This window comes from Pelodiscus sinensis, chromosome 5 (genome assembly GCF_049634645.1).
Source record: "Pelodiscus sinensis isolate JC-2024 chromosome 5, ASM4963464v1, whole genome shotgun sequence".
NCBI classification, from domain to species: domain Eukaryota; kingdom Metazoa; phylum Chordata; order Testudines; family Trionychidae; genus Pelodiscus; species Pelodiscus sinensis.
The window spans coordinates 14,782,616-14,807,316 of NC_134715.1; the positions used below are offsets into that span (position 1 = coordinate 14,782,616).

General features: G+C 54.1%; 1 protein-coding gene across 1 annotated transcript in view; it reads left to right on the forward strand.

Moving 5' to 3' along the window:
- Positions 1–21,442: 21,442 nt before the first annotated feature.
- The window catches only part of PKD2 (polycystin 2, transient receptor potential cation channel), a 50,691-nt gene continuing 47,432 nt past the window's right edge, over positions 21,443–24,701 (forward strand). The window contains exon 1 of the mRNA XM_075929562.1: positions 21,443–21,901. Coding sequence (XP_075785677.1) covers positions 21,490–21,901 — 412 coding nt within the window. The 5' untranslated portion in view covers positions 21,443–21,489. The remainder of the gene's footprint in view (positions 21,902–24,701) is intronic.

The window sequence follows — 24,701 nt, forward strand, 5'->3', positions numbered from 1 at the left end:
CAAGATCTTGCAAATAAGGTTCCATCCTACAAAACAGCTTCACGCCTAGTACTTGTTACTTCTGACTCATAAGAGCCAGAACTCTACCAAATAGCGAAGATCTGGCCTTAATGCAATACAATATACCATCTATTCATTAGTAACAGAGGATTTTAAAAAAACAATTAAGATCAGAGTTTTAGATCTCTGCAACACTCAAAACATTCTGTTAAAAGAATCTTTTCTTTCTTACCTTAAGCCAGGGGTTGGGAAACTTTTTTGGGTTGGGGGCTACTGACCCACAGAAAAAAAAAATCAGCTGGGGGACCTCACACAAGTGAAAAGCAAAGTGAGAAAACGCTGGCTGAGAAGGACAAAGACTCTCCCCACAGTCCTCTTGCACAGAGCCTAGGGGGGCCCAGACTAGTGGTTTCTATGTGAGGGGGTGAGTGGCTTGAGTGCCAGCACAGACTCCTCAATGCTGTACCTCAGGGGCCAGATCCAGGCAAGCAGGGGGCCGGATCTGGCCTCTGGGCCTCAGGTTCCCCTCTCTGCCTTAAGCCATTAACACCTATGTAAACTTTGTTTGAAATGTAATTGTGTGAGTGTCTTGGCACACTCCCACCCCCACCCCACAGCCTGTTTCAGGTCCTTGGCAAAGGAACTCTTAGGCCACGTCTACATTGCACTCTTTCATGCAAGAACAAATGCAAATGAGGCACGGTGATGAATATCACCGCACCTCGTTTGCATAGTTAATGAGCCGCCATTTTGCGCAAGGGGTTTTTGCACTTGTTCACACTGCTCCTTCTTGCACAAAAACCCCCTCTTGCGCAAGAGCTGTTCTGCTGCTTATTTTCAGGCAGAATGGCTCTTGCGCAAGAGGGGGTTTTGGCGCAAAAGGAGCAGTGTAGACTACTCCATCTTGCACAATAGCCCCTTGTGCAAAAATGGCACCGCATTTGCATATGTAGATACAGCCTCATAGGTATGAAAGAAATCCTCCCTCCTTTAGCTGCCCAAGATAACATCTACATAACAAATTTACCAGAGGCTTCAGTTTGCACAGTTCCTAAGGAAACACATAGCTCACAATCATCTTACTCTTTCATTCAAAGTCTTGCATTTCACCTCTCACAGTGACCCCTCACAACAGGGGGTTCTTTCCCTTTCCCCCAAATCCTTACCAAATACCTTAATTCCAGCAGAAAACTGTCTCTCCTCTCTCCCTGCCCCCATTTGCAGCCTCTGCACATGTAGACTGAATGTCCTGTTTCCTGACAGGGAGGGAAGCTTTCCAAGCATGGAACTCAGATTTTAAAAGGTGGGGGACAGGGGAAAAGTGATCAGAGAGATGGGGGTATTTCCCATTTTCAGTGACATGGTTGGGAGGAGTTTGGTCTTGCTCTCGCTGGAGGAGATGGTGATCTGATTTTAAACAGGGTTAAAGTATGAAAGCACAGGAGAGGGGAAAAAGAGAGGTGCTGTCTTGTTACCCCGGGGGGGGGGGGTAATGCAAATTGGCAAGAGCAGGAGGACAATAGGAGGCAGAGAAGTAAAAACCAAAAACAAAATACAAACAAAAAAACCTCAACAGTCCTGCTCTGAATGGGCAGCAGGGGAGTGGACACAGGGAAAAGAGGGGATCCCTGCCCAGCCAGTTCCCCCAATGGAAGGGCTAGGCCAGGGGATAAGCGGTGGGAGGGGGGAGGCTGTTGACCTGTTAGCAGTTCACAGGGCAGGGGAGGATCTGGGAGCAAAGCAGAGAACTTGATTGGATCTGGCAGTGCCAGTAACTTACTCAGCTTATCCCACATGGACGGTGGCAGGCAATGAAGCATGATCCCTCCTCCCCTTCAGGCGGCACCTTCACCATGATCTAAGTCACATGATCCCAAGTACTTCCTGCCTCCTTGATTGGAGAACTTGCTCCCCCCAGCAGGTACAGACCTTCAGGGTGTGGGGGTGCAGGGGAAAGACCCAAGTAGAATCTGGAGCCAGTAAAGCTAGTGTCCTTCCCTCCCTTCCCCAGACCATCAGCTTAGCTGCCTGCCATGTGTGCCACTGAAAATCAACTGTTGTGACACTTACGCATAGGCTGCCAACCCCTGCTCTAATAGAAATGAGCTTTTTTTTTTACGAGCCAGCTAATAAAATCCAAGAGGTTCCTTCCTTAGGGGTTTTGCTGAGGTGGGATGTATGTGGAGTCTCTGATGTCTATTAAGGTGGGAGGCGTTCACGATGCATTTCCCCACAATCAAGGCATGTATCTGGTCTCTCTCCCATGTGGGTTCTCTCATGTTTAACGAGGGCTGATTGTATAGTGAAACCTCTCCCACACTCATTGAATTTATATGGTCTCTCCCCCATGTGGGTTCTCTCATGTCTACTAAGGGCTGATTGCTGAGTGAAACCTTTCCCACACTCAAGGTATTCATTGGGCCGCTCGCCAGTGTGGATTCTCTGATGTAAAATAAGGTGTGATCTCAGAGTAAAGCTTTGCCCACACTCAAAGCATTTATGGGATTTCTCTCCCCTGGGGATAATCTCCTTTTCATTATGGTATGATAGTTCAATCAAACACTTGAGGCACTTACAGAGTCTCTCTCTTGTGTGCCCTCTCTGGGGCAGAAGGCGGCCTGACTTCTCAGTCAAACTTTTCCAACAGTCAGAGCATTCACAGGGTTTCTTTCCATTGCAATTTGACTGCTGGACTAGAGTTTCCTTGGGATCCCTGGATCCTCTCCCACCTTCACTAGATTCTTCCGTTTTCCTGCTTGGATTATGCTCCAGCTGCTTCTCTGCTCTGTGTCAACTGCCCCAGGATTACCCGCTCTACACACTGGGAAAAATCCCTTACAGCTCCTTCCAAAAATGTTCCCTGTGATTCTACAGTGCCAGAACCTTCATGCTGTCAATTCTCTTCGTTGTTCTTCCTCACTGACCTATCACCTTCAGGGGCAGAGAGAAACCAGACAGGACTCACTATCTGTGCTGGGAGGAAAGGGCCCACATGGGAATGACAAAGACAGAAAGCACAACAGAAAAATATCATGAGTTTTTGTGGGCACGCGTAAGCTCATGATACTATCTACGGGTATGTCTACACTACCCCGCTAGTTCGAACTAGCGGGGTAATGTATGCATACTGAACTTGCTAATGAAGCCCGGGATTTGAATTTCCCGGGCTTCATTAGCATAAAGCCGGCGCCGCCATTTTTAAAAGCCGGCTAGTGCGAACCCTGTGCCGCACGGCTACACGCGGCACGGGCTAGATAGTTCGAACTAGCTAGCTATTCCGAACTATCTGTACTCCTCGTTCGAACTATCTAGCCCGTGCCGCGTGTAGCCGCGCGGCACGGGGTTCGCACTAGCCGGCTTTTAAAAATGGCGGCGCCGGCTTTATGCTAATGAAGCCCGGGAAATTCAAATCCCGGGCTTCATTAGCAAGTTCGGTATGCATACATTACCCCGCTAGTTCGAACTAGCGGGGTAGTGTAGACATACCCTACATGTTTTGTTAGTCTTTAAAGTGCTACCAGACTATTTGTTGTTTTTTAAGTTTATCTGTACAGACTAACTCGGCTCCCCCCTGAAGCTTTGGAACAAAATAATAGTTTGGGGGACTGAGACATTGGATTCTTCCCGCCCACTCCACCCAACTACTCCCCAGGAAGGAAATGTAGGGTGGAAACTCCTGACAGCTAACTAGGTGGCTGTGGAGTTATGACAGATATTTGCCAGGATGATACCTGCAAGATGATACCTGCAGCTGACATGGGGCAGAAGCGAGGGTTCTCACTCACTGTTCATTTTTGGGAGTCCCAGCTTTCCCTGCACTCTCTGGAAGGTTTCTGTGTACATTTCCTTGACTCCTCACCTATGTGGGTTCCTCTCAGGATCCCCATTTTATTGGAGAGTTGGAGATGTGGGACCCACAGCTCTTCCCCTTGTTCCAGCTGAGTGATCAGCTCAGGTTTGGGAAAGGAGAATCCTGCAAAGGGGTGAGATCAGGCAATGTGAAGGTACATAGGCTATGTTTATACTGGCATGATTTTCCAGAAATACTTTTAACGGAGAAGGTTTTCCGTTAAAAGTATTTCCGGAAAAGCGCGTCTAGATTGGTCCCAGAGTTATCGTTATAACAATGCATTTTTGCGGAAAAGTGCGTCTAGATTGGCGGCGCGCTTTTTCGCAAAAGCAGAAGCCCGGAACCATTTTGAAGAGGGCAAAAGGCCACCAGACCTTTCTGGGGGTGGGGCCGGAGCTCCATTCAGACACGTGCTTAAAGGGGTCTCGCCGGACAGCCGTTTGTCGCCTGCTCCCAAGAGTCATCCGCCTGCGCGATGTGGATGGTACCATGGCCGGCTTCGCTGCCCGCGGGTTCCCCAACTGCGGGGGAGCCCTGGACGCAACTCACATCCCCGTCCAGGCCCCGAAGCATCGAGCAGCCCATTTCATGAACAGGAAGGGGTACTGCTCGATTGTTCTCCAGGCCCTCGTGGACCACCAGGGCTGCTTCCTGGACATCTACAGGGGCTGGTCCGGCCGGGCACACAACGCCCGCATCCTCCACAACTCCGGACTCTTTTGCAGGCTGTAGGCGGGCACCTACTTCCCCCAGCGGGACTTGACTGTCGGGGATGTGCCTATGCCCATCTGCGTCATCGGGGACGCGGCCTGCCCCCTGCTGCCCTGGCTAATGTGGCCCTACACGGGGCGGCTGGACCAGAGCAGGGCCCGGTTCAACAACCGCCTCAACTGGGCCCGAAATCAGGTGGAGCTTGCCTTCGGACGTTTGAAAGCCCGCTTCCGTTGTTTGCTCACCCGTCTCGAGATGGGTGAGCGGAATGCAACGGAGGTGCTGGCTGCGTGCTGCGTGCTCCACAACATTGTGGAGCGGAGTGGGGAGGCCTTCCTCCCTGCATGGAATGGCAGCCGAGGCACAGACGTTCGAACAGCCCCACACAGCTGCCGTCCGCCAGGCGCGCCAGGATGGGGAGCGCATCAGAGAGGCCCTGATGGACATGTTCGCACAAGCCCCGTAGTAGGGTCACCTGGGTCTCCCCATACGACTCCCTCCAATCCCCTCCTCTTTCCCACCCCCTCCCCTTACCTCCCAGCAACACTACAATCGTCCCCTTGCATCTAGACTATGTTACATATTCTTTTGTGTGCGTCTTTTAACCTTTCTTGCTTGTTTGTTATCTATGTTAATATAGTTGTGGTTTAAATTTTACTTAAAAGTCTCAGTATTTATTTATGCGCCACAAACCAATGACCACTTAAAGGGACCACCGGTGATAGAATACAGCATTTGGTGTCTGCATTTTGTAACCCTTTTAAATTTAGGTGGCTAATTGGCATCTCAAATCATTTATTACAGTTACCTCGAGTAACACAATAACCAACACAATAATCAACAGAAAAATTGTCTTTTTATTTACAAGGAGGAGGAAGAGACCTTCAACTGGGACGGGCAGGGGGAGGAGCTACAAGGACGGGTGGCCCCTGCGAGCGCTCCTGCGAGGGCGGACCTGCACATGCGGGGCAGGCTGAATCAGGGCAGGCTGCACGGAGAGGTGGGCAGGAGCAGGGGGCATTACAGGGGCGGCAGGGGGCATGGGCAGTGCTACGGGAGGGATGGCGGGGGTATGGGGTACGGCCATGCCATAGTGAATCGCGTGCGCGATGTGTGCTGTGAGGTTGGCCATGGAGTTGGCCATCCTTGTGCACTGGGCCTGGAAGGCGCCCCAGGTCTCCTGGCACCATTGCATGTCCCCCTGGACGCGTTCCTGAATGGAGCCCTGTATTGCCTCCACCACCTGGACATGCCGGCGAAGGAGCTGGTCCCGGTGGCGGAGCCTGCGCCTGCGTGGTTGGGCAGCTGGGGGTGCCACCGCTGCTGGATTGGAGGGTCCCCGGCTTGTGCTCGGTCCCGCTGCAGGGAAGAGAAGAAAGGATGGATCAGTCAGGGAGGCCGGCCACTGTCCCCACACCTCATGCCCTCCACCCCTGAGCCCAGGTGACCCCAAATTGTGTGGCTTGGGCCCACTGGGTTCCCCTCTTACCCCCCGTGTTGTATGTTTGCAAGGAGGACTGCCCCTGGAGTAGGGTCCTCCTCCATGTATTGTAACCACCGGTCTGTGTCCTGGCCCTGTGGAGGGCGGGAGGGCGCTTGTGTTGCGTTAACCTGTGGAACTCCCTGCCGGTTGAGACTGTGAAGCTTTGGGCTAATCACTGGTGTTTGACAGGGAGCGAGATGCATCCCCACACAGTGCCTGGGAGCACATCTGACAGAGGTGGTCTGGGCTCTCAGATCCCCATTACGTGGGATATCTCCTGGACGGAACCAGAAGAGTGACTGGGGGGGGGGGTTGTCCCATCCTTGCAGCAAAACTCAGGGTGGCCCTAAGGGCCGCCCGAGCGCTTCCTCCCCTTCTCCCTCCCACTATCCCTCACACAACCCTGGTAGCCCAGGGACATGTGTGGCCACAGTGGGGACTTCCCTTGGGGAGCCAGCCAAGGCACCGGGAGCAGGCGAGGGGCTCGGTGGGGGCCACGGTCACAGGGCTGTGACGCTGCAGTTTGCCCAAGAGCAGCTGGCTGTGCCTCACAGTCAGGCATGGGACAGTGTGCCGTTTTCTGTGCTGCACTGTCGAAGCAAAAACACGCTCCTCTGTGTTTAGGCAGCTAACAAACAGCTTTATTAATTAATAAAGCACAGCATGAGCCAAACGTGGTCACAGCAGAGCCAGACCCAGTAAGGCTGCTAATACAATCAATCCTAGTATCTTTATACCCTTAGCCAAACAGTCTGACGTCAGGGCATCCAATTACAGAAATCCTCAATTAAATTTGGAAAAACCAAACCTTATCAACAAGATGGCGGACAGGTGCGAGGGAGTACATCTCCTGTCCCAACCAGCCCAATTAACACATACCAATAGCCCATCCTGTAGGCCTCTTCTCACGGGGTGACAGAAAGTTCACTCTGGTCTACGTGCTTGAGAGAAAAGCTGAAATGGTTTCTGATATACAAGATGCCTTCTAGCTAAACATGAAAATGGTTTACACCCTTGGCGGAGGTGCGGGCTCTGGGCTGAGTCCCTGGAGCCCTGGCCGGTTTCAGCCGGCATCCACCCTTCCCCCTGGTCCCGCCGAATGTGTGTGAGCAGCACGGTCCCAGGTGTGCCCTGCAGCTGGCTGCCGCGGCCACATGCCACTCGATCACCAGGCTGCACGTGGTTGCACGTGCTGCTTGCTGCCTAATGCTACACAGCATGCAGCTCATGTGGCCTGAGTGACATGCTCTCTCCCTCCCCCCTCTGAGTGCCTGGCTCCCCCCCCCCCCCGCCCTCTGCCCTTGTGAGTGCAAACTGCAAAGACTCAGTGGTGGATCCTTCCCCAGCCTCGGAGGAGCTGCTGGAGGGGGCCTGTTGGCTGGCAATGCTGGCCGCCTCCCCTGAAGTGCTGCTTTCCTCTCCTTCCCCCGCCTCGGTGGTTCGGATGACGGGAGGGCTCTGGCAGGTGTCCACCGGCACATCTGGGCCTTGCGGGGCTGACTGGCCGAGGATGGCATGCAGCCGGTCATAGTGGGGGCAGGTATCTGGTCCTGGCCCCCACCCTCGCTGGCCCGCATGTACCCGAGCTGCAGCTCCTTAACCTTTGCCCGGACCTGGTCAATGTTCCGGGCAGGGTGTCCACGCTGGGCCAGTGCCTCGGCCATTCGGCCGAAGATATCGGCATTGCAGCGCCAGGACCGAGTATCATGGAGGCCCTCCTCCTCCTGCCAGAGGTCAAGGAGGGTCTGCAGCTCCCTGGGGGTCCAGGAGGGAGCCCGTCTTTTGCGGCCCCTGGGGGCCTCCTGCGCTGGGAGTGCAGGTGGCTCAGCGCCCGGAGCTGCCATGGCTGGCTCAGATGGCTGCTGGTCAGGGCAGGGGCGCCGTGACAGACCTCAGGTCGCAGGTCTGAGGCATGCTCCTGCCACGTGCACTCAGCAGCCTGCGTGTTCTTTCAAGAGCTCGGGTTACCAGGAAGTCCGGGGATCCTACGGGGTCTCCAGGTGTCCAAACTGCTTTTTTCCGTTTATTCTGCTTTTTCGGAAAAGCGTTAGCTAGCTGTCTACACTGGCCCTTTTGCGCAACAGTTTTTCAGAAAAAGGACTTTTGCCCGAATGGGAGCAGCAAAGCTTTTCCGGAAAAGTGGCTGATTTCGCACAGTAGATCGTCATTGCTTTTGCGGAAAATCAAGCGGCCAGTGTAAACAGCTGGCAAGTTTTTCCAGAAAAGCAGCTGATTTTCCGGAAAATCTTGCCAGTCTAGACACAGCCATGGAGTCTGGGCTCAGTGTGTGTCAGAAGGAACATTCCCTGATCTCAAACTGATCCTATGTGGGACTGGGGTAACTCCGACATCTTGACAACAGCAGACTTCTAGGGGAGAATGGGCTGGGGGATGTGATGAAGTCAGGATTGTAGTCACTCTATTTGCCTTCTTATGCTCTATGTGGTTTTATTGCCCTGTAGTAACCCCATGTGGGTGCCTCAGTTTCCCAGAGCACGGCACCACTATTTAGATGAGGATGGGAAATTGGGGGTGACTCACTGAGGGTGGATGCCCAGGTCAACATATTCACTATGACCCAGGCTCATGGCAATCTGAGCGTAGGCGGAGTGTGTGACCAGATGACACCTTTTGCTGGAGAAGCTGAAAAAAGGCTTGAGATGGGGCTAGCTGCCAGAAGGGGTTAGCTAGAAGTGTGTTAGCATCTCCTCTTGGCTACCCAGGGAACTGGCACTTCCTCCATCCCTTGGTGCTTGCCAGTGCAGAGCAGATGCCTTTCTGAAGCGCGTTTTGGTGCAGAACTCACAACTGTGTCATGCAGGAGGCTCGTGGTCTGGAGGAAGGTGTCAGATTAGAACTGATGTTTCCATGTGATTTGATGTTTCCTCTCCTGGCCTTACAGCACTGAAATCTCTGCAAACTGCAAGTGTCACTGAGCAGCCTCTGAAGTGACAGCCCCAGAACTAACCCTCAGGCCTGCGCTGCACTAGGACTTTACCTCCACTTTAGCCACAGATGGATGATTTTGTAGTTGATGGGTCCACACTACAAAGTTGACCTTATGGGCCAGACAGACGCTCTCCTCACCACAGCTCAGTCACTCAATGGAGCCCAAGCTGCCAAGTCATTGAGTGGTTGAGTGGCACTTTCTGCTTTCTGTGCACGAGGAGTTACGCTGTTCCTGACTGTCCACGGCTGAAGCTGTGCCAGTGCAGATGCAGTGTGGCCATGATGTCGCTGCTATTGGCCTCCAGGAGGCTCCCACAGCTCCCTGCACTGACTGCTCTGGCCACAATGTCTGCCTCCGCTGCTCTCCCGCTGGGCTCAAAAGCCCCTGTAACGCTACTAAAGCCAGGGGGGCCCTGTCAGCCGACGGTCAGGGCAGTGTGTGTGTGTGTGTGTGTTTCCGAGAAAAGGTTTAACATCCGTGTCTTTACTGCTAGGACTGGGGTTCCGTCGCAGAGGGTGGCCAGCAGGCCAACAGACGCCCCGTTATATAGGAAGAGCTTATTACACCTTAGATTTTAGCTGCTAGAACACAGGGGTTCCTTCGCAGCGGGCAGCCTAGGAAAGGCTGAAAAGGTGCCCCAACGGATCTTGTCACCTGGGAGTGACACAGATCCAAACGCCCAAGCTCTCCCTATGTCTGTCCCTTTATGACCAGCTGAAGTTCTTTTAAATTGTGCTTGGTTCTATTACAGCAACTGAAGGAGTCAGGTTAAAGCTTACACAGTTACAGGTTTATTAAAGAAGCTTATAAATCACATGGTTACAATGGCTATTGCTCTATTTCTTAAATGCTAGCAAATATATATATATATATATAGGTCTTAAAAATGATTACAGGAAAAAGGTAAAGATAGAAAATAGAAATAATGGTACCAAGTGACAGCTTAATCTTTAAAGAGCTCTAACACTATGTATATATATACTTAAACAAAGGACCACATCCAGGTACAATTTTTACCCCTTTCTGTGCCTCTTGACTCCAGCGTGTCAGGCCAGGGCCGGTCTCTCAATTCCTAGGAAAGACGAATACGAGGTGGGCGTCCCCTCTGGAACCTCGGGAGATCAAACACCAAACCCGACCAGCAGATAGATGGTAGATTGACACTCAGAGAAAATGCGCTGCTGGACCCATCTATATACCCCTGGGGGCCCGTATCCTCTTTCTTATCTAAGAGGCCAAATTCTATTGGTCCGTTTTGTGGCGCCAGTTCTTACAAGCAAGTTTCAAGTGAATTTACACTTGCAAGAGAGATAACTAAATTGTGAGTACTAAACATTTTTTTACTGGGCGAGAGATTCCTCCCCCCCGTGGACGGTTGTGTGTTCGTATCAATATGGGTTAAGTCAAGGACACTCCTTGGCAGCCTCTTGGTCAGCAATTGACATGTCTCTGTTTACAGCCATTCATGGTCACAGCAGCCTGGGCCTTCTGCTCTGTGTGCCCTGTATGCTCCAGGCAAGCAAAAATGGATGTTACAAGGGGGGGGTTCCTGTCTGGCTACATTCCACCCCCTGATACGATACACCACGTCCCAGGATACAAGATGGCGGTGATACCAGCACCTCTTGCCCACCTTGGGGGAATCTTGAAGTGCCCGATGGCCGGAATAGAAGGTTCAGGATCTAGGAATTGGCTAGGGTCTTTTCCTAGTGCTGTATATCGAATGTGCACAGAAAAGATGGCTGCCTTAACTAGACATTGCACAATACATAGGGTTATGCAGAAAATGATTACAACAATTATAATGGTTAGAACAGTGGTTAAAATAAAGTGTAGGAAAGGAGTTAGGGAAAATTCTAGCTCTTGGGCTAACCAATTTAGCCATGAGATGTTTACATTCTTAGTTACAGCATGACTTACCCCATACAGTCCGTTGCCACTTCCCTTGCCTCCCCCCAAAGTTATTTTGAGGATTGCGGTGGTCGCTGTCATCAACCACACTGGTCCTGATTGGGAGATGTCGCTTTTGTTTCACCAGTTGTTTGGGCTGAGAGGGACAAACTCGATTCCCAGTCTAGTAGAGGAGTCAAGTAAGGTGTTCTGGTACAGCAGTAGCAGTTGGAATGAGGAAGAAGACCATGGTGAGTTGGAGTACCATGTCTTGCTTCAGCTTACGTTTTTTTCTATAGTTTAGTCTAGTCTATAACAACAGCAATTGCAAGCGCTGCAACAGCAAGCGGTATATATACAAAAAGTTCATGATGGTTTCCTGGATCCACACCAGCGCTGGGAGGGATCCATCCCACTGGAGCAATTTTCGGGGCCATTGCCTCAGTATCCTGTAATAAAACAAAAAGTTCGCCGGTCTTGGATACAATCCAAGCCTCAGTAATGGTTATTAGTGTTAGCCCAGCGTCTGCAGTGGTCCAGACTCCTTTTCCCTTGTAGGAGTGCAGTACGCGGATCGAGAGAAGGAGCGCCAGGACCGAGAGAAGGAGCACCAAGATCGAGAGAGGCAGCGCCAAGATCGAGAGAGGCAGCGACAGCATGAGTTGGCCATGGCAGAGCGGAGAGCCGGCGAGGCACCGGCTGTGCCAAGAGTGGATGGGCCCCAGGGTTCCGGGACTGCCAGATGCTTGGAGAGGCTTGTGGTGGCCCAATTGAAGGACATGGGCGACCTAGACGGGTTCCTCAGCTCCTTTGAGAGGGCCTGTGGACTGCACGGGTCCCCCCAGCTGACTGGCTGCAGGAGCTCATCCCTGCACTGAACCAGGAGGCAGCCGGAGTGCTCAGTCAGCTGGAGGACCTACAGCCAGGGGATTACAGCTGAGTCAAGGAGGCCCTGCTGCACAAGTTCGGGCTGACCCCCGAGATGTACAGGAAGAAGTTCCGGGGGGTGCAGAAGGAGCCACGGGAGACCTATGTGGACCTGGCCTCCCGCCTGGCGCAATACTGCCGCAAGTGGGTGTCTGGAGTCGGAGCCTAGACAGGAGAAGAGCTGCTCAAGCTGGTCATGATGGAGCAGTTCTTTGAAGCGTGCCCACCCAAACTGAGGCTGTGGCTCAAGGACCGCAGACCAGAGAACCCCCAGGAGGCCGGGAGACTGGGGGATGAGTTCAGGGAGAGCCGGTCCAGGTGTGAACGGGAGTCCCGGAGAGAAAGGGAATCGCGCAGAGACCGGTTCTCAGCTGAGCAACGGAGAGAGACACCTCCGAGGTGAGCCCCAGGGACCAGGACCAGTCATCGATACCCCAGAAAACCAGCCAGGACCCAGGCAGAGCCGACCCAAAAGGGCCTGCAGAACCTAACTTGTCATCGCTGTGGGCAACGAGGCCACAAGAGGGCTCAATGCACCAGACACAAGAACAGGTCCCATGACCTGGGACTTTCCAGGGTTAGCTGGCTGGGGCGGGAGGAAGGGCAGGATGCCCCAGAGGCAGGGGCTGGCCGGCAAACCTCAGCTCAAAGGAGGGGGAAAAGGATGCTCAGTGCACCTCCCCTGGAAGGTCTGACCCTCGGGAGGCGGATTTCTCCGTGCACCGGGTGGGGGCAGGGCAGCCTCTGCGGAGGGACTGCCTCGTGCCCCGGAGGTGGATGGTAGGAAGGTGACGGGTTTCTGGGACATGGGGGTGGAGGTGACGCTGGCCCGACCTGACATAGTGGCCCCAGACTGTATGCTACCCGACACTCAGCTGACACCGAGGGGCATAGGTGGCACCCCATTTAAGGTACCCGTAGCCAGGGTGCATCTGAAGTGGGAGGCCAAGGAGGGCCCCAAGGAAGTGGGGGTGCACCCGCACTTGCCCACCGAGGTGCTGATGGGGAGTGACCTGGAGGAGTGGCCAGACGAACCCCACAGGACGCTGGTCACCACCCGTAGCCACAGCAAGCGAGGGGCTGGTGGCCCGGAACTCGAGGAGGTTCCCCAACAAGGCGCCCAGGGCCCCGTCCCAGCAGACCTAGAGTTGGACCTAGGCAGTGGGGGAAACCATGGCCCTGTCCCAGCCCCAGCCGCTGAATTCCAGGCGGAGGTGCGAGCGGATCCCTCCTTGCAGGCCCTGAGGGACCGGGTGGACCTGGGTGCAGCTCAACCCCTAGGAGGAGATTGCCAGAAGTTCCGGTGGGAGAGGGGATTTCTGTACCGGGAATGGCTTCCTCCCGGGATGGTAGGGGAGTGGGGGCTCCAGCGGCAGCTGGTGGTCCCCCAAAGGTATCGCCGCAAGCTGCTACACCTGGCCCATGACATCCCGTTCTCGGGACACCAGGGGATCCGGTGCACCCGGCTGAGGCTGCTCCAAAACTTCTACTGGCCGGGGATGTTTGCAGCTGTCCAGCGGTACTGCCGCTCCTGCGACTCCTGCCAACGGGTGGGGAAGGCCCAAGACAGGAGGAAAGCTGCGTTGAGACCCCTGCCCATCATAGAGGAGCCTTTCCAGAAGGTGGCGATGGATATTGTGGGGCCCTTCAGCAGAGCGACCCAGACGGGGAAGAAATACATCCTGGTGGTGGTGGACTTTGCCACCCGCTACCCCGAGGCCGTGGCCCTGCCCTCTATCGAGGCAGACACAGTGGCAGATGCACTGCTGACCATTTTCAGCAGGGTGGGGTTTCCCCAGGAGGTTCTCACGGACCAGGGATCCAACTTCATGTCTGCCCTGCTCCGGTGCTTATGGGAGAAGTGTGGAGTCCAGCACACCTGGGCCTCGGTGTATTACCCCCAGACCAATGGGCTGGTGGAGAGGTTCAATGGGACTCTGAAGCAGATGCTACGGACCTTCATGCACAAACACCCGCAGGACTGGGACAAGTACCTACCCCACCTGCTGTTTGCGTACAGGGAAGTGCCCCAGGAGTCCACGGGGTTCTCGCCGTTCGAGCTGTTATATGGGAGGCGAGTGAGGGCCCCCCTCGACTTACTGAAAGACGAGTGGGAGGGGAAGGTCTCCCCGGAGGGTGAGCCGGTCGTGGAATACGTCCTGACATTCCGGGAAAGACTTGCCGAGCTCATGAGCCTGCCAGAGAGAACCTGAGCAGGGCCCAGAGGAAGCAGAAGGTCTGGTACGACCGCAATGCACGGGCCCGCGCCTACGCTACCGGGGACCAGGTGATGGTCCTGATCCCCGTGAGGAAGAACAAGCTGCAAGCCACCTGGGACGACCCCTTCAAGGTTGTTAAGCAACTGAATGAGGTGAACTACGTGGTGAAGCTGATGGGCCGGACGCGCGGCCGGCGGGTGTATCATGTTAACATGATGAAGCCGTATTGGGACAGAGAGAACTTGGTGCTGGCCGTTTGTAAGCCCTGGGAGGAGCAGGGGGAGGATCCCCTGGTGGGGCTGTTCCCTGGGACCGGAGAGGACTCTTCGCTGGAGTCAATTTCCCTCTCGGACCAGCTCACCCCGGCCCAACAGGCCGAGATCCGAGAGGTGCTGCGCTCCCGCCAGCAGCTGTTTGCCAACAAGCTTGGTCTCACCAGCCTGGCTGTCCACCGGGTGCAGACAGGCACTCACCCCCCGGTGCGCTGCTCCCCATTCAGGGTCACGGGGAAAACAGCCCAGGACCTGGAGAGAGAGGTCCAGGACATGTTGGCACTGGGGGTGATCCAGCCATCCTCCAGCCCCTGGGCCTCTCCCGTGGTGCTGGTTCCCAAGGACGGGTCGATCCGGTTCTGCGTGGACTACCGGAAGCTCAACGCCATCACGGTGTCCGACGCCTACCCAATGCCAAGGCCCAATGAGCTCCTGGACAAGCTGGGAGGAGCTCGCTACCTCACCACCCTGGACCTCACCAAGGGCTACTGGCAGGTGCCGCTAGACCAGGAGGCCAGACTGAAGTCGGCTTTCATCACGCCGCTGGGGCTCTATGAGTTCCTGGTCCTGCCCTTCGGCCTCAAAGGGGCGCCGGCCACCTTCCAGCGCCTGGTGGATCAGCTGCTGCGGGGAATGGAGAACTGTGCCCTAGCGTACATAGATGATATCTGCATCTTCAGCCAGTCCTGGGAGGACCACGTGGCCCAGGTCAGCCAGGTACTGGATTGGCTGAGGGAGGCTGGGCTGACCGTAAAGGCTGGGAAGTGCAAGGTTGGAATGGCCGAAGTATCCTACCTGGGCCATAAGGTGGGGAGCGGCTGCTTGAAGCCAGAGCCAGCCAAAGTGGAGGCCATCCGAGACTGGCCTGTACCCCAGACCAAGAAGCAGGTCCAGGCTTTCATTGGGATGGCGGGGTACTACCGGAGGTTTGTACCCAACTTCAGCTCCATCGCTGCCCCGATCACAGAGCTGTGCAGGAAAGGGAGGCCCGACAGGGTGGTCTGGACGGAGCAGTGCCAGAGGGCTCTCTGTGCACTGAAGGAAGCCCTGGCCAAGGCTGGGGAGGGGGCTGGGACTCCCCCATCACAAGGGGGGCACTGAGGCCTCTTAGCCCCAGTTCCTGTAACCAGATTACATCTGTGCTGTGCTATATCCTGGAGAAGCAATAAACTACCTCCATTCTACTGGCTGGTGGAGTCTGTTCATGCCATTTCGGGGTGCAGGAGACGGGGGACCCCAACGCGCCATCACACATAGATACACACTCTATATAAATAGATAAAGACCAGTAATGAATCTTCTGGCTCATTACTAGATTTTTTTTTCTTGCTTTCTGCTGAGCTGGGGGGAAAGCACTGTGTTTCACTATTCAATCACCAGACTACAGGCAGTCCCCGGGTTAAGTACAAGATAGGGACTGTAGGTTTGTTCTTAAGTTGAATCTGTATGTAAGTTGGAACTGGCGTCCAGATTCAGACACTGCTGAAACTGACCGCCAGTTCTGACTTACATACAGAATCAACTTAAGAACCCCAGGCGTCCCCAAGTCAGCTGCTGCTGAAACTGATCAGCAGCTGATTCCAGGAAGCCCGGGGCAGAGCAACTCTGCCTGGGGCTTCCTGTAGTCAGCGCTGGTCAGTTTCAGCAGAAGCTGACTTGGGGACGCCTGGGGCAGAGCAGCTGGGGTGCTGCCGGGTTGGTCCAGTAGTGCCCAGAGTGGGCGCTGCAGGACCAATCGGCAGCGCCCCAGCTGCTCTGCCCCAGAGTCCAAAACAAAAGCCTGGTCTGCTGGGGGGGGGCACACTAGCTGCGCCCCCCCCCCCAGCAGACCAGGGACACGGGGAGCAGAGCCGCAGCGGCAGCGGGGTGCTGCGCCTCTGAGGCTTTGCTCTGGCAAAGCCTCAGAGGCGCGGGACCCCCCCGCGGCTGCGGCTTCAGTCCGGGTGCCTGTGGTCTGCTGGGGACCGTCCCCAGCAGACCACAGGCACCCAGAGTGAAGCGGCAGCAGCGGCGGTTCCCCGCGCCTCTGAGGCTTTGCTCTGACAAAGCCTCAGAAGCGCGGGAACCCGCCCGGTGCCCCTGGTCTGCTGGAGACGGTCTCCAGCAGACCAGGGGCACCGGAGCAGCTTACGAACGGGGCTTTCTCGCCCCGACCTCCGGGGCGAGAAAGCCCCGTTCGTAAGTGCAGATCCGACATAAGTCGGATCCGCGTAAGTCGGGGACTGCCTGTACAGGGAAAAGGAAATAAAGGCCTCAGTTCAAAGGGGGATTATTATGCTTGGTTCAGAGCCACAGGCTTGCTGAGAGCCTTACTGGAAAACTTCTAAAGGATCCTCCCCAAGTCTTGTGGGAGAGATCACTGAACCTACCTTCCTAGAGAAGCTAGATAAATTCATGGAGGTTAGGTCCATTAAAGGCTATTAGCCAGGGGGTAGGAAAGGTGTCCCTGGCCTCTGTTTGCCAGAGGCTGGAGAAGGATGGCACGACACAAATTGCTTGATCATTGTTTTCAGTCCACCCCCTCTGGGGCACCTGGTGCTAGCCACTGTCGGCAGACAGGATACTGGGCTAGATGGACCTTTGGTCTGACCCAATATGGCCATTCTTATGGTCTTATGTTCTTAAGTGATTATGGAGGATAACTAATGAAAAACAAGTTCAGAGGTGCAAAATGAGGGAAGCAGAGGGGGACACAGGGCAGAGAATCCCAGACAGTGCCCACTGCTCCTCAAAGCAGTCTATGGAGCAGTGGATGCTGCCCAGAGGAACTCTGTCTGGATAGGTGAGATCAGGGCGGAGTGGAAATAGGCCAACAGTTGCAGAGCATCTCCTGGTATTGTAGATAGCAGCCTTGGTCAGGAGCCTGCAGGAGGAGGTTGACAAGAAGGTCCTGCACCTTCATGGGGCCATGTACAAAAATGAAGAGGTACGGGGAAAAGTGCGGCCAGAACCTCAGCAGAGCTGGAAAAGGGGCTGCAACCTGGCACACTTGCACAGCACTATTACCAACCCCCACAGGTCAGACCCCAAAATATCATGAGCATGGGCAGTCAGTATTGTAGGCAAGGGAAGGCACAGCCTTCCCAAAACTGCCTACATGCCTGACCACCTAAGGCCGGAGCTACTGCTGGGGAAGGCTGGGCTGTGGTGCAGCAGTCCAGCTCCACCTGGCTTCCAGGGAAGAACAGGGCCACTGTGCAGCAGTCCAGCTCTCCCTGGCTGCCCAGGAGTGCCGGGCCGGGGTTACAGCTGTGGGGGAAATCTCACTCCCCTGGGGTACAGAGCCCCAGAAGGGTCCGAGGCTGGAAGTCAAATCAGTGAGGCAGGAGAGAAACCTAGAAGGAAAACTTTATTATGCATGCATGCAGGCTGACAGCAGAGCAATAGCAGTCAGCCCTGAGATACAGGTTTAGGGATCCTTTATACAGAATGCTTAGACAGTTCAGTTGTGGATTGTTTTCTTTAACATATCAAAGTCTCAGCAGAAGTACTCTGAGACATTTCTGTTCATACCAGGAGTGCTAGAAGTAAGTTTTACAGTACAAAGCCACATCAGAACTTGAGTGGAGAAGTCTACAAGGCAAACTGTGACAAAGATAAGGGTTTACATGACAAATTGTGACAGACTAGGAGTCTTCACGAACTTGAGATAGGCATTGCAAGGTTCTTGATTAGAGTTAATTTGATTTCTCTCAGTTACAGGGAAAGAGGCCTGGAAAACTTTTAACCCTTACAGCAGTTTTCTTTTAGAGAGTTTTTATTTCCTGCACAGTCCCCCCTTTAGACACAATTGGAGTTATTTGATTTTTCTCCCACACAGCACAGCAGCCCTGGCTCTCCACATTGCTTGGAAGGATCAGTGAGTAGGCACGGTAGCTTTGGGCAGAAGGGGTGGGGCTGGGACTTGTCTTCCCCAGCTGGCCCCAGAAATATGAGGCTGTATTTTTAGTCTTTTGATTTTTGAACATCAACCCTCTCCCCCATTTGCCACATGTGTGACAATTAGTGCTGCCTACTATTACTGGACAGTGATTTTGACATTTGCTGCAGGAGGTCTTGTTACCTGCACACATTTCCTTATCCTTTCCACAGTTTAGGGACACGCACCTTTACCCAATTCCTAGGGCTCAAAGTGCAACCCTGTTAATTTAAACACCTTCCTTTACCAAATTCCTAGGGTGTAACTTCCTGAGGGTCTGCAGGATCTTTTGCCACTGAAAGAACCTTACAAAGTAATATTCTTATTCTCTATTGACAATTACCAAGCAAGCAAAATACACATGCTGAGCACACAGTGTCATGCTCACCAATCCTGATCAAGACAAGCAAACTTCTCATTGGCCAGGCAAGGTCAGTGTCTCTGGATCCTAGTTGCTGCACGTCAGGGTCGTACAGCGGAGTTCTGGCAGCTCTGATCTTGGAGGTGAACTCTTCTTCGAGGTCTTTCCTCCTCCTTCTTCTTGCTGTTCCTTTCTTCCTTTCCTCTTTCCCTTTCCTGCTGGTCTCCTTGGATCCCAGTTTATATAGTGAAGCTTGAGTCCTTCTTATCTATACTTTAACCAATTATTTTACTAACAAATCTTAACATACTGTAACAGAATTACCTAATCAATTATACCCCACCACCTTAGTTGATTTACACCTAGCAAAATTAATTATATAGCAGACAGAAACAGTTAAAAACCAGAGACCATACAAACAATAGGAAAGTGAGGACCATAATCATAGAAGGAGGATTCCACAACCTCAACTATTGATAAACAGTTTCTTGCCAGACAAAATGCTGTTAACTATTTTCTCTACCCATCTTGCATTCTATTTCTTTATCTGGTGACAATGACTGCCATTAAGATAGGATTGCCTTCTAACAGCCTGGCATGACACTATTTTAATGCAATTCAGATAGAATGTGAGTGTGTGACTTCAAGCTTTATAGCTAATGGCTGCTGCTCTTTAATCTGGCTGCAGAGGAAGGCTTTAGGCCTTCCAATATGACAACAGGGAAAAAACCATATTGTTACAGCCAAGGCAATATTGGGACACTGACACTTAGCTACCTTCATAATCCTGGGCTGCATTGCCTTCATAAACTTCAGGTAGGGTTGCCAGGTGTCCAGTATTCACCCAGACAGTCTGGTATTTTCGCCTCCTGTCCGTTAAACAAAATTCAGTCCGGTATTTTCTGAAATTTTCCCCGGACAGGAGGCGAAAATGCTGGGCACCTGGCAACCCTACAAACACTCAGCGCCTGGCCCCCCCCAGCTCGCAACACCCCCAGCCCCCATGCTTACCTGGTTCCGCAAGGCTGCCGGCACAAAATGGCTGCCAACCAAGAGTAAGCAATACTTCCCCTGGGTCTTAATGCTCAATGTCTCTCCTGTTCCTAGTCCTGCACTCACTCTCAAAGGGGACATGCTGTTTTATTTTTTGCTTAGGTCTTGGAGTCCTTTTTTTTTTTTTGCTTGGTCTCCCCCATCCCCCTTTTTTTCCTTCAACAGAATTTTTCCCTGGTGGGTTTTTTTTTTGGGGGGGGGGGGGGCGGTGTTCGGTATTTTTGTTTCAACCATCTGGCAACCCTAACTTCAGGGCCGGGCTAAGGACTGAAGACTGTAGATCTTTCTTGTTATTTAATAGTTGAGCCTAGTATTTATATACAGCCAAATTAAAAGTGTACTTAGTTACACAAAGCATGATAATATTAATGGCAACTCCTGGGAGGCAGGTCCTATAGAATGTAAGACTTAGAGTGCTTCCCTCCACACTGGTGATACACATAGAATACATGCAGCCACTGTGCGATATGCCGATGACACTCACAGGGACAATGGAGTCAGGTCCATATTAACTGCTCTCTTAACTTAGCTAATTTCTTGTAGGTGTCACCACAAATATGTAATATGTATGTATATAAGTTGTGAAGAGAGGTTTGTTCAGCAAGGGTATACCATGCATAAGGGGCAGCAGGGGAAAAAGTGCAAAATCAAGAAAAAGGGGAAACATACAGGCACAGACTAAAGCTTTGGTGGAGTAGAGGAAGTGAGGGAAAAGGTCAGTTAAATTTGTAGTATAGTATTTGCCAGTGAACCAGCACACTAACCTTTCCTCAAACCCTCAGGCTGGCTCTGTGTGTCTATGGGTGTGTCTAGACTACTGAGTTTTGTCGACAAAAGTGGACTTTTGTCGACAAAACTATACCAACGTCTACACTACCGCTGAGTTCTGTCGACATAACGTCGACAGAACTCAGCAGTTTTGTCGACACTGGTATCCCTCATTTTACGAGGCATAACACCTTCTGTCGACAGAGTTCTGTCGACAGAAGGTGTCATTGCCTGTAGGGTTGCGTCTAGACTACAGGGTTCTGTCGACAAAGCAGCTTGCTTTGTCGACAGAACTCAATATGTCTGGATGCTCTTTGTCGACAGAAGTTTTGTCGACAGATACTGTCGACAAAACTTCTGTCGACAAAACCCGGTAGTCTAGACGTTCCCTAACATAGAATCATAGAATCATAGGACTGGAAGGGACCTCAAGAGGTCATCGAGTCCAGCCCCCCGCCCTCAAGGCAGGACCAAGCTCCGTCTGCACCATCCCTGACAGATGTCTATCTAACCTGTTCTTAAATATTTCCAGAGAGGGAGATTCCACCACCTCCCTTGGCAATTTATTCCAATATTTGACCACCCTGGCAGTTAGGAATTTTTTTCTAATGTCCAATCTAAACCTCCCCTATGTTCAGGAGTCCTCTTAAAACCTTGAACTGTAGCAAAGAACTGTTTGTATGTAGACTGACCCAAATCCCAAGTGGCTTTGTGTGGGGCTCTGACAGAAATGGTGTCAGACACAGCAAACCATCAGCTTGATTTATTATTGGTAACGGACGGGATCCCTGGAATGGCAGGGACTCAGCGCTGGCCGGGGGATTATTTTGATGTGCAGGTTTGTGGTATGTGTGCGCATGCCACACAGGGGCTGCAGGCTGAGGGACTAAGAGTGGGGAGGAAGGTGCCTGGGGCGCGGGGGTCGGGGTTGCCCAGCCAGGGCTGTGCTGGGGCTGCCAGGGTTCCCCGCCCCAGCGCTGGTTTATCTTCGCTCGCCTTTGCCGAGAGGTTTCCACTTCGGACGGGCCGGCGGGGGCGCGTCCGGGGGCGGGGCGCCGAGTCCCGCCCTGCGGCTACAGCGGCCTGATGGCGGGCGCGCTCTGCTCGGCGGGCGGCGGCCGGGGGCAGCTGGAGCTGGAGCTGGCGCGGCTCCGGGAGCCCGCGGGCGGGCGCTGCTCGCGGCAGGCCTGGAGCCGAGACAACCCGGGCTTCGAGCCGGAGGAGGCGGCGGCGGCAGGGCCGGGGCTGCAGCCGGAGCCGGACGTGGAGTGGGGCAGCCGCGCGGCCGCCTCCTCCCCCGGCGCCAGCAGCGCCCGCGGCCCGAGCGGGGAGCCGGACAGCGGGCGGCGGCGGCGGCGGCGGGGGGAGCGCGGCGGGGGGGCGGCCTCCTGCCCCAGCCGGGCCGGGGGGGACACGCTGGCACCACCCCTGCCCCCGGATGCAGCCCCGCTGCCGCGCCGAGCAGCCTGGGCCAAGCGCCTGGCGCGCCGCTTGCGAGGTAGGAACCAGCCCCGCGGCCAAAGCATCCCCCACCCGGAGCCACCCCCGTCCTGCCCCGGGGGCTCCCCCTCCCTGCTCCCTAGGAACTCAGCCCCCCCCAGCCGCGCCTCCTCCGTCGCAACCCATCTCCTGTCCTTCCCTCCCCGCTCCATGGCCTCAGTGCCCCTCGCCCTGAGCCACTTTATCCTGCAAACCTTGAGCCGCCCCCCCCCGTCCCCATGGGTTCATTGCCCCCACACAGCCTGAGCCACCCCCCGTCCCATCCTATGGGCTCTGCACCGCCCCCATTCCGGATCTGTTCCCCTGTCCTGCCCCGTGCACTCAGAGCTGTCACCACCCTGAGCCTGCCCCATCCTGCCCCGTGGCCTCAGTACTTTCCACCCTGAGCTGCCATTCTTCCCCTGTCCTGTCCCCTGGGCTTACATAGACACACTTACCCACGCTTGCCACTGGTGGTTAGTTACCAGTTGCTCACATTAGCCTGCTGGGCAAGTTGGCTACGTGTGAGGAATCCAGGTTCGCTTCTGCCAGGACCTAGATTCCAGTCTGATTATGGCAGGATGGAACCCAACTCTTATAGGAAAGCAGGCCTCCTTTTATAATGGTTCTTCTCCATCAGGATTAGTAGGTTTTATAGCATCTTGCTGTTTTTCTGGCAGATATCTGTTACCCCAGTTGTTCTTGCCCCTTATCATCTTTGTTCCATCATGCTAAGCTGGTTTGGATAATGAATATCTTATCCCAATTGATAAATGCTCGAGTTTTCCCTCAGTGTCCAGGGTTGCCGATCTGCTCTCTTTTGTTTTGCCTTCTAGTCTGTTGTTCAGTATCCCTGGTTCAGTGGTGGCCTTCATATCACTCACATGTTCCTTACGCTCACACATAACAAGGATTAAAAGCAATTTTTTTAAAAGCAAAACATTGCATTCTTTCACTATGCTGTGTTATGTGCTTTAAAACTAAACAAAATAATAATAAAAATCCAAATCTATTTCTATAGTAACTCTAAATCATTTCTATAACTATAAAAATCAAAATCTATTTCTAATTTAAAATATTAGAACTTGGTACATTAAAACTTAAATGCTTAAAATGTCACTAAAAATAAAAAATAGGATTTATTTCTACTACACTGCTGTGTTCCTCCCATCCTGCCCAGTCGCCTCAGTACCCCTCCCCACTCCAAGTCACTCCTCATCCTTCTCTGTGGTCTCAGCGCCATCCCCACCCTGACCTGCCCCCACTCTCCTGTTCCCTGGGCTCAGCGACACCTCCTTTCTGAGCTGGCCCCTGACCTGCTGCATGGGCTCAGCGACACCCTCATACTGAGCAGTACCCCATCCTTCCCTGTCGGATCAGCTCCCCCTGCCCACCCCGAGCTATACCTCATCCTGTACCTCTCCCACTGTAACCCATCCCCCACTGTGCGCTGTAGGCTCAGCTTGTCCCCCCTTCTAAGCTGTCCCGTCTTGCCTCATAGGCTCAGTGCCTCCCCCCCACGAGCCACATACCCCATCCTGCCCCGTGACCTCAGCATTCCCCTGCCCTCCCCTCCCCCCGCCCTGTCCTGCCCTGTAGACTCAGGGCCCCTGTCCCAACCCTCTGTCCTGCCTTGTGGGCTCAGCACAACCCCTATTCTGAGCTGCCCCCCTGACATGTCTCATAGGTTCAGTGACACCCCCACTCAGAGCCACCCTGTGGCCTCAGCGCCCTCCCCACCCCAAGCTGCCCCCGTCCTCCTCGTGTGCTCAGTGACCCTCCCCAACCCTGATCTGCCCCCTGTCCTGACCCATAAGCTCAAGGCCCACTGCCCTGTCCCGCCCAATGGGCTCAGTGCCTCTCCCCACCCTGCACCGGCCCTTGTCCTGTTCCGTGGGCTTAGTGGCTCTTCCACCCACTCTGAGCTGCCCCCAATCCTGACCTGTGGGCTCAGCACTCCCTCTTCTATCTCAGCCCCCTTGTCCTGCCCCATCGGTTTAGTTATATTCCCTCCTATCCCCCGTTCAGTCCCCCAGTTCTGTCCCATGGTCTGAGGTTGCCTGAAGTTCAGTTCCTTGAGCCCCCTCTCTTGTTCCCTGATTTGCCTACCTAGCTTGAATTAATGAGCTAGTGTAGACATACCCTAAGAGTGTATCTTAGCGGAGCTGCATGTCCTTCCCCCCTGGCTGGTAGGGTTACCAAGTAGACCCTCCCCCCCAAACTACCGGACACATTTGATCATGGGGAGGGGAGGAAGGAACCGGCTGGGGAAGGGGCAAGGCTGGCCAGGAGGAAGGGAGGCGGGGCTGGCGGAGGGGTTGAGGGCATGGGGCTCGCCGGGAGGAAGGGGGGTGGAAAGCAGAGCTGGGGAGGGAGCAGGAGCCGGGGAGGGGCTGGATGGGAGGAGGGCAGGAAGCAGAGCTGGTGGCGGAGGGGGGAGGAGGAGGAGGGTGCAGCCACTGGCCGCAGCCTGTGCCCCGGCAGGCACTCCCTCTAGTTGCTAGTAGAAGCCGGGCAGGAGTAGGGGGCTCCCCCACTCCTCCTTCCCGGTGTCTGCACGCAACCAGAGGCTCCCAGCTGGGAGGCAGGGCCGTGATTGGCGCTGGGAGCCTCTGGTTGTGTGCAGAAGCCGGGCGGGAGGAGTGGCTGGGAGTCTCAGCCAGTGCCCCCGCCCCGCCTGGCTTTTGCACGCGACCACAGGGCTCCCAGCATCATTTGCGGCCCCGACTCCCGGTGGCTCCCCCGCCAGGCTTCCATCCGGTGCCCAGCCGGAAATTCAGAAAATACTGGACATTGCACATGTCTGGTATTTTCTGAAT